At 43.7% G+C, this 12,785-nt stretch overlaps 1 protein-coding gene across 1 annotated transcript; it reads left to right on the forward strand.

Annotated features, from left to right (window-relative positions):
• Window positions 1-1,686: 1,686 nt before the first annotated feature.
• On the forward strand, window positions 1,687-5,203 carry NPS (neuropeptide S). The gene is given in 4 exon segments (XM_049696895.1): window positions 1,687-1,762; window positions 1,912-2,024; window positions 5,022-5,048; window positions 5,051-5,203. Coding segments are annotated over 4 exon segments (369 nt in total).
• Window positions 5,204-12,785: the final 7,582 nt, after the last annotated feature.

Genomic DNA, 12,785 nt, shown 5'->3' on the forward strand with positions numbered 1-12,785 from the left:
TCTATCTTCTCCTCACAATCAAATCCTGACTGAAAGAAAAACCTTGCATCGGACATTTACAGGTTACGGTGAACCCCAAAGACGGGTCTTCCTTTCACCTGTCTTGAGGGGAAAGAGCTGACAGTGTGCTGGGAACTGTGTCAAGGAAGAGATCCCATGGGTCTCAAGTTTGAGCAAAATGCTTGTTCAACCTCTGTTTTCAGGAGAAGCCTCCCTAATGCCATCGTGCCCGATTCCCTCCCTCAGGGGGCCTCCTGCTTTACCCTCTTTTTAGAATAAATCTATGGCTTCTGACAAAGCAGAAGCTGTCTGGCCATGGGAAGTGGGGCGGGGATATGGGATTGAACAGACCCTTAAACTTCCAGCTGATCCTCCGTGTTTTAGTGCCACCTCCACCACATCCGAAAGTAACTGGTTCCACGAATACTTGAGTCCGTTGAGGGGTTTGTTGCGAAACCACCGTTTTGATGGGCACCTTCCTCTGACCTGCTTCATCAACTGCTCCTCACTCTGCAAGATGCTGCTGTTGTCACATCTTCTCTCCCTTCCTTTTGTTCTTACATGTGTATTTTTGCTGGGTTTAAGGAGATACTAAAAGCATATGTGTGTGTTCAGTTCCTTGGTGCCCTTAAGCCTCTTCTCCCAAACTCCATCTGGTGTCTCCTAAAGGACTGTGATCAAAGGTATTGGATCACATGCCCCAGCTCCCAGCTTGGCACTAATTTCTGTGATCTGGATTCTCTTGAAAGTCAGGTCACCTGCTTTTCCTTGTGGAAGGCTAAGTGTGACTATATGATTGACTGATTGACAACTACATGAGAATCATACCGAGGGGCAATTTACGAAAGGAAGGGATGCAGTGCTGACAAATGAGCAGTGGAGGTCCCAGACACAGGACAGCCTTGTCCTCCAAAAGGTGCTGATCTTGAGAAGGCAACGATTTTCCTCCACTACTTTGTATTCCAGAAATATTGGCTCCATCTCAGAAATACTATCTATACAAGCAGAAATCACCTCGCTTGGTGTTTCCCTCCATCGTAAGCCTTGGCAACATCTGTTCATTCACACGTAGTGCTTCTGAATCCATTATTGATGTGGATGCCCATTGGTGTGCAAGGACAGAACAGGCTTCCTGGGGAAATTCCATGTCCTGTAGAGAAAACGAGGCCACTGCAGGTAGGCTCGTCTACAACTCTGGCCCCAGAACTTTGGGGATGCTCATGGAAAGGGGGGTAGAGGTAGCGTCCTTCCGTTATTTGGATGATTAGTGGCAAAGTGGGGGGATGACATTTGTTTCCATGTTTTAACCTCAGAAGTCCTAAACGAAGGAAATCTGTTATAGAAAACTCAGTGTGTGCACGTGTTTTGGGTTGATGCTCTTTGTTCCTGCAAGGACTCCTTGTGCGTTATTCTCTGAAAAGAGACGTCTGATATTCAAGGAAATAATATCATACTTCTTGAGTGTTTAAACTCTGAGCTAAACAAACTTTTGGTTCCTTTTGAGACCTCTGGCCATCTATGTCACAGAGACACAGTTCAGAAGACAGCACTTTTGAAGGACATTTTTAACAGCAAACTTTAAATGAAATCAATGGTTGGCAGGTCAATGACAATGCCTATATGTCACTGTCCTTTTCCAACTTAACAGCAACAAAAGGCCATGGCCAGATCAGTTAGTCACATATGATGGGACATGTTGCTATTTTTACTCCTGAACTTTCCTGGTATAAAAGGATCACCAACGGAGGATCTGACAGTAAGGGTGAGGAATTTGGCAATAAAATCACTGATCTACAGAGATTTCAGGAAGTCCAAAATAATCAGGTAAAAGTTTGTATTTTTCCACAAAGAAAAATGTTGAATTTGTATATGCTTTTTAATTTATATTTGCCTGAGTAAGACTTTTCTGAGTCGTTTTTTTTTTTTTTTTCCTACTCTGCAGCTCATTAAAATCCAGTCTTATTCTATTTCTGTTGATTTCTACAATGCATGTGTTTTGCTGTCATCCGGTTCCATCTTCTAAGGTAAGAGATTTGCCTCTATTTTTGATGCTTGACTAAATGACTAGAATTGCAGAGTATGGAAATTCAAAATAATCTCTAGGAATATCTTAAAGAAAAGGTACTTCCATGTTACTAGAGTTTTCAATGAAAGAAACATAAGTAGAGTCATAAAATTAGGTACAAAGAAAAATTTTTACAATAGATGATACAGACTATACTAAAATTTGCATTGAATTATTTAGAAGTTGGCCCCTGCATTCATTTCACTGTAAAATGGAAATTATTTTGCCCATGACAATTTATTTGTTCCACATGCATCCACTCATAATCAAAGTGAACATTTAACCATTGAAACTGTATTAAAAATACAATGGATTAGTTTTCAAAAACAGCAACTTTCTTAGTTTTACAAAAATGGTAACTTCTTCTGATATAGAATATAGATGATATGCCAGTTCTTAATGAATATCATATAAAATGTTACTTCATATATTTATTCAAGCCTATTGATTGAACTCCTAACTATATTTATTGATCTGTTCCACACATTCAGAAAATGAATGTCTTTCTTCAGAATTTTTAATGCTATTGCTACATGACATTTCAGGGGTTTTATGTCAATACTTGGTCTAAAAATTTTAAATCTCTTTTGTCACTGATAGTGTTTTGTACTTTAACTTTGCTTCACTAAAAGCATACTGTAATTACTGAAATTGATGTAATTATGAAACCACTTTTGGGATAATGAGATGCCACATGAATCCTGAATAATAAATATATGTCCAGACATAATGATCTAGCTATTTATATTATGCGTCTTCTCACTAATCTTTGCATCTGTCATTTTTCTATTTCTTGTTTGCTTAATCTAGCTTCTTTTTTCCTGGTTTACACTCCTATGAGCATTCTACACTAATTTAGTCATTGATTCTATAAGACACCACATTGATCAAGGAGACGACTCTCAATCCATAAATTGGTATATTTTCTCAAGTGTATTGCTAATTACTTTCTATTCTTTCCCTGAAGGTTTGTTCATGACATTTCTGTTGAGCAATAGGCACTTGTGTGTAGGGTTTTTTTTAATTAAGAATGTTCTTTCTGCTGTTGTTCTTATGAGATATCCTTGTCCATAAATGAAATGTTTCTTCCTCCACTGCATTTTCTGTATTTCTACCTTTTCATGTGATAATTTTGTTCTCATTATAACTGAATCACATAATAATGGTGCCAATTCGACTGTTTAGGGTGAGTGTTTATGCAGAGGACATATAAGCTTTTATAATATTTGTTGTGAACTTCATAAAGTTTATCAGCCAGGCAAATCTACCATATTATTCAGTTAACGAGTCTGCCTGATAAGGGTTCCCTTCATGGATCAGCAAAGTTCATCAGTATCTTTTTAGGGATGTTTAGTGATGTTTTGGGGATCTCATAACTAGAAATGAAGCATTTTGTTTTGTTTTGTTTTTGCAATATAAAGGTGCATCATGAGAATTTCTGGAAAGAACTGGAATGCTTCCCTTCCTGAAATGACTCATAGGCCCCTCCTTGCTGGGAAATTAAAATAGATGGCATTGTATCACACTTAGATCTCTTCTGCTAACACAGGGTAAAACACATAGTGTAAGAATTTTTGATTGGTTTTCCCATGACCAATACTTCCGAAATTCTCTGACAATTCCCAGATCCAAAATTCAGAAATGCTCATCTTTTTTTCCAGAGAACAGTGGGAATGGTTTTCCTCGGAGCTCTGACAGCTGGACCCTCCAGGGAGCCACCCACTGATGGGTGAAGAATCCCAGGGAGCATTTTATGCACTGGCCCCATTTCAACTTCCAAAGTAACCCCAAACCAAACTTGTTTTCCTGCATCAGGATAGGAAAATGTGTGCTTTTGACACTGAAGTATGTTTCTTTATTTGTAAAGGGGACATTCAGCCCCCCGTCCTCTTATAGTTCTAATACAGTTGAAAAACATGGGCTTGGAGTCAGATGTCTCAGCTCAAATCCCGCTTCACCTACAAGCCATTTAATTAATTTCCTCATTTAAAGGAAATTATAACCAGGAAATAATAGTACCGATTTCATAAAGCTTTTTGAGGGGATAAAGTGAGATGATACGCATAAAACGTGTAGCACACATGGTCACTGATCATGCCCCTTTGCTCCTGTACTTAGTTTCTTCAACTACAAAGTATGGGGTTAGTATGAACTGCAAGTTCTCAACAGCCAATCTGAGGTCTAAGATTCCAGACGTATTTCTTCCACAACGAAGCTCTCCCTACACTATCCTACATCATCCAGGCCTTTGAGGCCCTGATGAGGAACTGAACCAAAGTCAAAAGACAGAGATGTCAACTCTCAAGTTCAAACACATCTTCGTGGAGAACCCTGGCAAATGGCCCAGGATAGACCCCAGAAGGAAAGTGGTTCCAGCTGAAACTTGGTTATCATGGGTTGTTTTTCTCAGTGAATTTAAAAAACTAGTCCCAAGACTAATTAGAGCCACTTGAAAGATTCTTTATAAAGTAATAGCAACAAGATAACTGTACGGTGTAGGATGCAAACACTGAAGAGCTGCAATCCCATAAGTAGTGTAAAATTAGAAAAGAGGGTACACAGCTCCAAATAATATTTTGTATTTTGATAAAGTATATATTTTAAAAGGTGTTTTAGGGCTTCCCTGGTGGTGCAGTGGTTGAGAGTCCGCCTGCCGATGCAAGGGACACGGGTTTGTGCCCTGGTCCGGGAAGATCCCACATGCCACGGAGCGGCTGGGCCCGTGAGCCATGGCTGCTGGGCCTGCGCGTCCGGAGCCTGTGCTCCGCAACGGGAGAGGCCACAACAGTGAGAGGCCCGCGTACCACAAAAAAAAAAAAAAAAAAAAAAGTGTTTTAGCAAAACCTTTTTTAAATATTGGATTTATTGCCATAAGATTTTGAAAATTGTTACTATTGAGATAAGCTTTGAACGCTAAAGCTGTATTCTCTCCCTCTTGCCCCATCTCAACTGCCAGGTGTCTGGAAAATCTGACTACTTTGTCATATCCTACTGAACAGCTGCCCCATGAGGATGGACAGGAGAGAGGGACTGGATTTTCTAAAGCCAATTTTGGAGAAGACACTTATGAAAATGTCCTTTCGCAATGGAGTTGGCACAGGAATGAGAAACACTTACTTTCAAAGAGCAAAATCATGACTAAGTGTGCAAAGGACTCTGGGAATTAATCTCAGACTTTGTATAGTGTGGCTAATGTGTTAAAAGTCACTTATATCTTTATCATTTAGTATTGCTATGCTCTCAGTTCTCAAATATCTTCCCTCTCCTAGCTGGTACGAAATAAATTAAGTTTAAAAAAATGTAAACCCGTGTCAAACTTCCACTGTGAGAGAATAAAATATTTATGTGATCAGTTAGTAACTTTCCGGAATAGGCATGGACACATTTGTTTGATCTTAAATTGGCCAGAAAGTATGAGAATTTTCACTGTGACGACAGTGGTATGAGTTTTTCCCCTGCCTATCATATCGTAATACTGAATTTTTTTCTTTTAAATATGGTTTTCTGGAATGACTTTAGCAAGGCCAATGCTTTGGGGATGTGTTATTTCAGCTTCTAAGAGAGTCTTGTGAAATTAACCAAAGCTAAGATTCATGACACCAGTGTAATTTCCTCAATCGATTGATACCAGAAACAAACATGACCAGGGCCCTCTGGATGTAACTCTTGCTACCCTTTTCCACCAGACATACTTAGACATGGATTATTGTTTTGTCTCGGGAATTTGTCTTCTTTTTAAATCTTAAAACACAGATATATCGCCAGTAACAATAAAGACAGCAGAGAGATGGCTGGTAGCCCAGGAGTGGTATGGGGGTGGAGGGAGTCCTTTGTGAGTCAGCTCCCCAAAACTGTGCTGATTCAAGCCCCACTCCCTCCCCCTTCAGGAAAGACCTCAAACCCCTTCCACTGAAACTCCTGATATTACATTTTTTTTTTTAGCCGCAGGTCAACCAGGGATTGAACCCGGGTCACAGCAGTGAAAGCCCGGAATCCTTACCACTAGACCACCAGGGAAATCCCCTGACGTTACTTTTTTTTTAAAAGGATAATGCAACATTGATTGATGTGTTATTATTTCAAAAGCATAATCTTCATAATGTGTATGTGCGTGTTTAATTCTGCAACACACTAAGGGCATTCTAGCCAATAAAATTATTATGTTTTCCATTTCACTCTATCGGTGTAGACACAGATGAGGTGGGAAAGTCCTAATGCATTTTAGGACTCGGGACCTTTTATGTCCCTCTGCTTTCTGTCCCTGCAGTCCTGGCCTTTGTTCCTATTAGGGTAGCTTTAGAAATCTAACCAACTGGCCCCTGGCAGCTCCATTCTCCTTACCCTACACCGCAAGCCTGGACTCCCCTCGGAGCACCTGGAAGTGGCGGGAAGGGATCCATCTACGCCCTGCCTGTGGACAGGCTCTGCGGCACCAGGAGGCTTAACGGGTGAGATGTAGATTGCCCCCAAGAAACTGTGGAAAACCTTTCAGATGATTGTCGGGGAAATTGGTATTTTTTTATCTGCCTAGCATTGTTGGTGGGGCAGCTAATTGGATAGCCCACTAGACATTATTTACTCCTGCAAAGCTGAAAACCGGTTGCTGCATTAGTAAGCTCATGGCAAGCATGCTGTCCATCAGGCATCTTGCGTAGGGAAGAGAGAAGGTTTTTATTGCAGAGGAATCTTCTTAATTTTCTATTTGCATTTATATGGATTGGTTGGAATAATAAAACATCAAAAACGTAATTGGAAAAATTCTCTTCCCATTTCTGGATCTGAACTATCATTCTAACCTCAGGGGGGAAAATGGCCTATGAGAAAGTATTTGCACTCTAAAAATTGTAGCAGAGAAAAACTAGCAGGCAGGGAAATTTGCTCTCTGAGGAAAAATTGTACCTCTTGATAAGGTTTTAGGAATAAAGTGTTTAAGATAAAGAGGACTTCCAAGTCGTGTTTAGACAGTGTCATTAGAGAGGTGACCGAAGGATGACCATGGAAACCTTTGGAGAAAGTGAACCCTAAGACAGTGTAGCACCTGAGTGGCCGGTGGGTCATATTCAGTCATTGGCACCAGTTTCTGCAGGGTCCTGAGCAAGGCTGTCTACTCCCATGGGTGCCTGAAGAATGGCCTGGGGTCAGAGGGCATGGTGATGAGAGGGTCACCAGAGGTTAGCGATTCTGGTGACGCCCCTTTGTCACCAGGGGATATTAGTGGAGGCCTGAATTTCACCTTTAGAGCCAGTTGCCTCAGGCTTGGGGTTAGAAGCCCTCAGAATGCAAGCATCCCCAGGGAGGAGTAGCTTTGTGTGTTCATTCTGATCAACTCTACATTCACTCACTTAAGTTTCATTTCTTACCTGGAGAGGTATAATTGGAGAGGAAGGAAAAAAGCCCTGAGGGCCATGAGCGCCTGGGGGAGAGAATGCTGTGTGGAGAAAGAGACCACAAAGCAGGACCTGGGGAGGCAGGATGCCAAAGACCCCCTGGCCACACACACCATGCTTGGGTCCCAGGGCCAGTGTCTACGCAGCTGCATGACCTTGCTCAAGCTTCTAGAATTTTTTGAGCCCAAGTTTCATCACCTATGAAATGGGACTAATACTTACTTACCTTACAGTATTGTCCATTCATTTGCCAATTCATTCACTTGACAAATATTTATTGAACACCTACTGTATTCCAGGAACAGTGTTCTAGGCAGTGGGAATACAGTACAGTAGTTAAGAAAACAGACCAAATTCCTGCTCTCATTGATCTTTCGGTGGAGTGGGAGGGGGGTTGGAGAAAAGAAGATTATACATGTTAGATGGTGATAAGGGGTAAGTGATAAGGAGAACCAGCAATGAAGGGGGAGAGGGAGGGCGGAGGGTCTAGGAGTGGAGGCATAATTTCAGATACCGTCATAAGGGAAGGCGTTGTTGAGAATGATTAGTAAACCCCCCCAAATTCCAGGAATGGAATGAACAGGGAGAGGGTGGGAGGACGTGGTGCTGTAACCGAAAGTGGGCTCCGCTGCTCGCTGCTCAAAAGCCAATTGGTGGAAAGGAAAGTTTGCTTTATTTTGGAGGCTGGCCACCAGGGGGGGCTGGAGGGCAGACTCCTGCCCAAAGGCCATCTCCCCGCCGGCCCCCAACAGTCAGGGGGCAAGAGCTTTTGCAGACAGAGGAAGGGGGCTGCGTGCAGAAACAGCACATTCAGCTCGGACAGTCATCTTGAAATTGGCCTTGTGGTGGCCTGACCAGCATCATCTAGATTGTTCTTCAGTTCCTGGATTGGTTTGTTCCCGTTGCCTTGAGGCCAGTTCTCGGAACTGTGGCAGCTTATGTCATGGCTACACTCTGGTCATCATGGGGTTAACTTCTTCCACCTGGTGAGGGTTTCAGTGTCTACAAGACAGCTCGCAGGATACGGCTCAGAATATGATCTACAGCCCTTGAGGAGGAACCAAAGGTCCTTGACTTTGCTTAATGACTAAAGTATTATTATTTAGTCTTGTTGGACTGCTTTTCTTTGCTTCTGCATTTTCTCACTTCTCTGATTAAACTTATTCTTCAGCTAAAGTTTCTCCACAGACAAAAGGCAGGCTGAGGACATGGGGGCCAGGACCATAGGGTCCTGCTCCGTTTCAGGACCAGACAGGTAGGGGGCTTCTGTATGGTCTTGTCAGAAATTTTGCTTTTCCTCTGAATGACAAGGGATGGCACTGGAGAGTTTTGGGCAGAGAAATGACATTATCAAATATATCTTTCAGCTTTCATTGATTTGTAAGAATGAGGAATAAAGTACATACATAGTAGGTCTCAATAATAGTAGCAGTAATTAATTCTACGGTTGACACCCAGGAACTCGTATTGCTTTTCTTCCTAGCCTGTTTCATAGTTCTGCCCTGGGAAGTAATTAAACTGAGCGGAAACCCTTGATTGGGCAAGTACACGGGAAGGGAGAGCTGTCACTCTCCGAGGTGCTGAGAGAACATGACTGAGAGTCAGATTCCTGTCCCATCAATTAAAAATCACCTTAAAGGTGAAATTCTATTTCACTGGATTCTCTTTCACGTACAAATGTGGAACATTTTGTTCTCAAAGATTTACTGAGATTCCCATAGAAACATCCCAAATTTTGAGAGAGGGATGCATGAGTGTGTAAATCTGTGGGTAGAAAGCTCGAGCAAACAAATACAGGAATTAAGCTTTCAGCTCACACACTTGAAATTTTGAGACGCTCTTCTCATTTTCCTTCTGGTGGTGATTTATTTCTAATGCAGAAACATGAACAAACAAACAAGGATGCCTGCTACAAAATTTCCACTCCAAACACTCAGCCTCATTCATTTTTGAGCCGTCACAGAAGGAGCAACAATTTAGGGAAGGAAAATCTAAAAACAATTGAATTTCATTTCTCTCATATAGTAAGACCCAGAATATAGCAGTTTGACATCAAAGTCCCATGTCTACACTCAATATTCTCATCTCCTTCTGGCCCTCAGACAATAACAGCAGAAAGGAAACACCAGGAGGCTCTGCTCTGCCCCTTCCCTCCATGTGTGTTTCTTTCTGCTAATATTCATGTGGACTCACATGCTAAGTGTAGAGGCAGGTTCCTCTGTTGATGGAAGGCTGTGGCTTTAATTCTCTTCTATGGAGGGATGATTGTCTTCTGGGCGCTGGAGCGCTGCCCCTGAGCCGCCTGGGGTGACTGTCGTCAGCCCTCCTCCACTTCATGAGCGCGGAGCCCCCCTCAACTCCCCCAGGCTGGGATATGCAACTTTCCGAGCAGCTGACAATCCAGCTCAGATTGTTTCTTCCCAGCTAACAAATCCATTCCCCTGCTCGACCTATAAAAAGTGAGATGGCCGGCAAGCCCTCTCTCCTGGAGCACAAACCGTGGCGAGTCCAGCCATGCAGGTGCAAGCACCCCTCTCTGTGGGACCCAGACCAGGCCCTGCAGTCATTGCCCAGCTGCTGGACCTTCTGCCCTGACCTCTGGCCTCCATGGTGTGGTGTTGAGGCTAAACCCGGGCCTTTGGCTGACACCTTCTTGGCTGACCCCTGCCCATCAAGGCTAACGCCCTAGATGCAGAAAACTTGCAAAAAAAAAAAAAAAAGTCAAACCTAAAGAGATCTATCTGCTAAGCTATTTGCTAAGCTATCTATTTGCTAAGCGGGACTCGGTGTGGTCGCAAACTGTCTCCTCTGCAGTGATACCCAAACTCCCACTTACCAGGTTGGGGGCTTTGCTTGAAGTGCTTTCCATACTCCATCCCATTTATACTCTCCACAGCCCCAGCCCTGGGAGAGGGCCCTGGGATGCTCTTTTCTCCATGGACAGATAAGGAAACTGAAGCTCGGAGATCCAGTGGTTTTCTCTTAGAGGATCAAGGTGAAATACCCGGTAAAGGGCAGGTCTGCCTGACTGCAGACAAGGTGCCCTGTGACCTGTGATGTCCAGTTGCCCACAGGTATGGTGTCAGGCAGTGAAGAGAAGAGAAGGAAATAAGAAATCAGAGAAAGTGTACAAGATGGTCAATTTTATGTGTCAACTTGACTGGCCCATGGGGTGACTTGATATTTGGTTAAACATTATTCTAAGTGTGTCCGAGTTTCTGGATGAGATTAGCATTTGAATTTGCAGACTCAGTAAAGCAGGTTGCCCTCCCAGGTGTGGGTGGGACTTAGCCAGTCCCCTGAAGGCCTGAGTAGAATGAAAGGCTGAGTAGGAAAGAACTCGCTGTCTCTGCCTCACCGTTTTTTTTGTTTTTTTTTCCTGGTACGTGGGCCTCTCACTGCTGTGGCCTCTCCCACTGCGGAGCACAGGCTCCAGACGCTCAGGCCCAGCGACCACGGCCCATGGGCCCAGCCACTCTGCGGCACGCAGGATCCTCCCGGACGGGGGCACAAACCCGCGTCCCCTGCATCGGCAGGCGGACTCCCAACCCCTGCGCCACCAGGGAAGCCCTGCCTCACTGTTTTTGAGCTGGGACGTTGGTCTTCTCTGCTCTCGACTCAGACTCAGACTGAAAATATACTATTGGCTTTCTGGGATCTGGACTTCTCAGCCTTCATAATTACATGAGCCAATTGCGTATTATCTCTCCCTCTTTTCCCCCTGCCCCCCTTCTCCCCCTCTCTCTTCATATGTCCTATACATTCTGTTTCTCTGGAGAGCCCTGACTAACACAGTGTATTAGTTTTCTGTTGCTACATTTAAAAATTACCAGAAACTTAGTGGGTTAAACAACACACATGTGTTAGCTTCTGATGGTCAGGAGTCCAGACACAGCTGGGTCCTCTAACTCAGGGACTCACAAGACTGCAGTGCAGGTGTCATCAACGCTGCAGTCACACCTAAGGCTCAACAGGGGAAGGATCCACTTCCAAGCTCATGTAATTGTTGGCAGAATTCAGTCCTTTGTGGCCGAAGGCCTGAGAGTCTCAGCCTCATTCTGGCTGTTGGCCGGAGACCGTCCTGAGTTTCTAGAGTCTGCCCTCAGTCGTTGCCATGTGGGCTCCCACCATGGCTGCCAGCTCCATCAAAGCCAGCAAGACAGAGAATCTTGCAGTAAATGGACATTGCAATTTTCTGTAACATCGTCATGAAAGTGACATCTACCACCTTTGCCATATTCTACGGACTGAAAGCAAGTCAGAGGTCCTGCCCACACTTAAGGGGAGGTTTAACACAAGGGTGTGAACACCAGGAAGTGAGGGTCATGGGCGCCACTTCAGAGTCGACAGAGGAGTTATGGGTGACTGGCCTTGGCTGTGGGAGAGAACCATTTGTCTCTAGACCGGAGCTCTGAGAAGGAGTAGGATACACACCACAGGTGGTCTGGCAGACTGGCGGTCTGTTAGTCAGACTTAGATTGATTTTAAGGCTTAAATGCAGAGTGAAAATTAAGTCCTACTAATGCCAGGCACTGGTTAAAGAGTTTCATATATGAGCTCATTCAATTCCCATAACTTCTTCAAGAAGCCAAATACCTCTAAGGTAGGTGCTCTTACTATCTTAAAGATACGGCATCGGAGGCAGAGAGGTTAAGTGACCTGCCTAGGGTCACACAGCTTGTGAGCAGTAGAGCCAAGATGGGGACCCAGGTGGTCTAACTCCAGAGACGGAGGATTTTCCCCCTACTCAGCGTCTAAAACCCTTAGACGAAGAAAGCTGCCATCTCCTGGGAGTGTTCAGGCATTTTTGAATGGCACAGGCTGGAGAAGAAAAGCTGGCTGCAGCTGGAGTATAGGAAAGACAGGCCAGGGAGTAAGACAAAAAGGCAGAAAGCACACAGTGAAAGGAAATGGTGTATTTGAAATTTCCAAGACATGTTTCCCATGGTGAAATGTGTTCTTGTGGGAGAGAGCAAAGAAGCAATTAGAAAATGACTGGATCCAGTTCAATTAGAAAATTTGGAAATTATGAAGGAGCTGCCTCTGCACTTGATAAATAGCAATGTGCTATGGTGAAGTAACTGTTCTATAAATAACAGAGAGAGAGAGTATTTCCTTCTATAGCAGTAAAATTGCTAAAAGTTATACTGGAGAAGACAGCCTCCAGGAGGTGTGTAACTCTTGTTCTCCTGTCCATAATGGGCCTTCTCATATCCTTGGGCAAGCAGGTTAGTAATTATCAAAGTGAATTATGGTCACTGCCAAAGGATGACATTAGCTAGAATCCTGCTTCCTGCCACCATGGTGGAAACCCTCCAGGTATATCGAAGAAC

The sequence above is a fragment of the Orcinus orca genome, chromosome 14 (assembly GCF_937001465.1).
Source record: "Orcinus orca chromosome 14, mOrcOrc1.1, whole genome shotgun sequence".
NCBI classification, from domain to species: Eukaryota; Metazoa; Chordata; class Mammalia; order Artiodactyla; family Delphinidae; genus Orcinus; species Orcinus orca.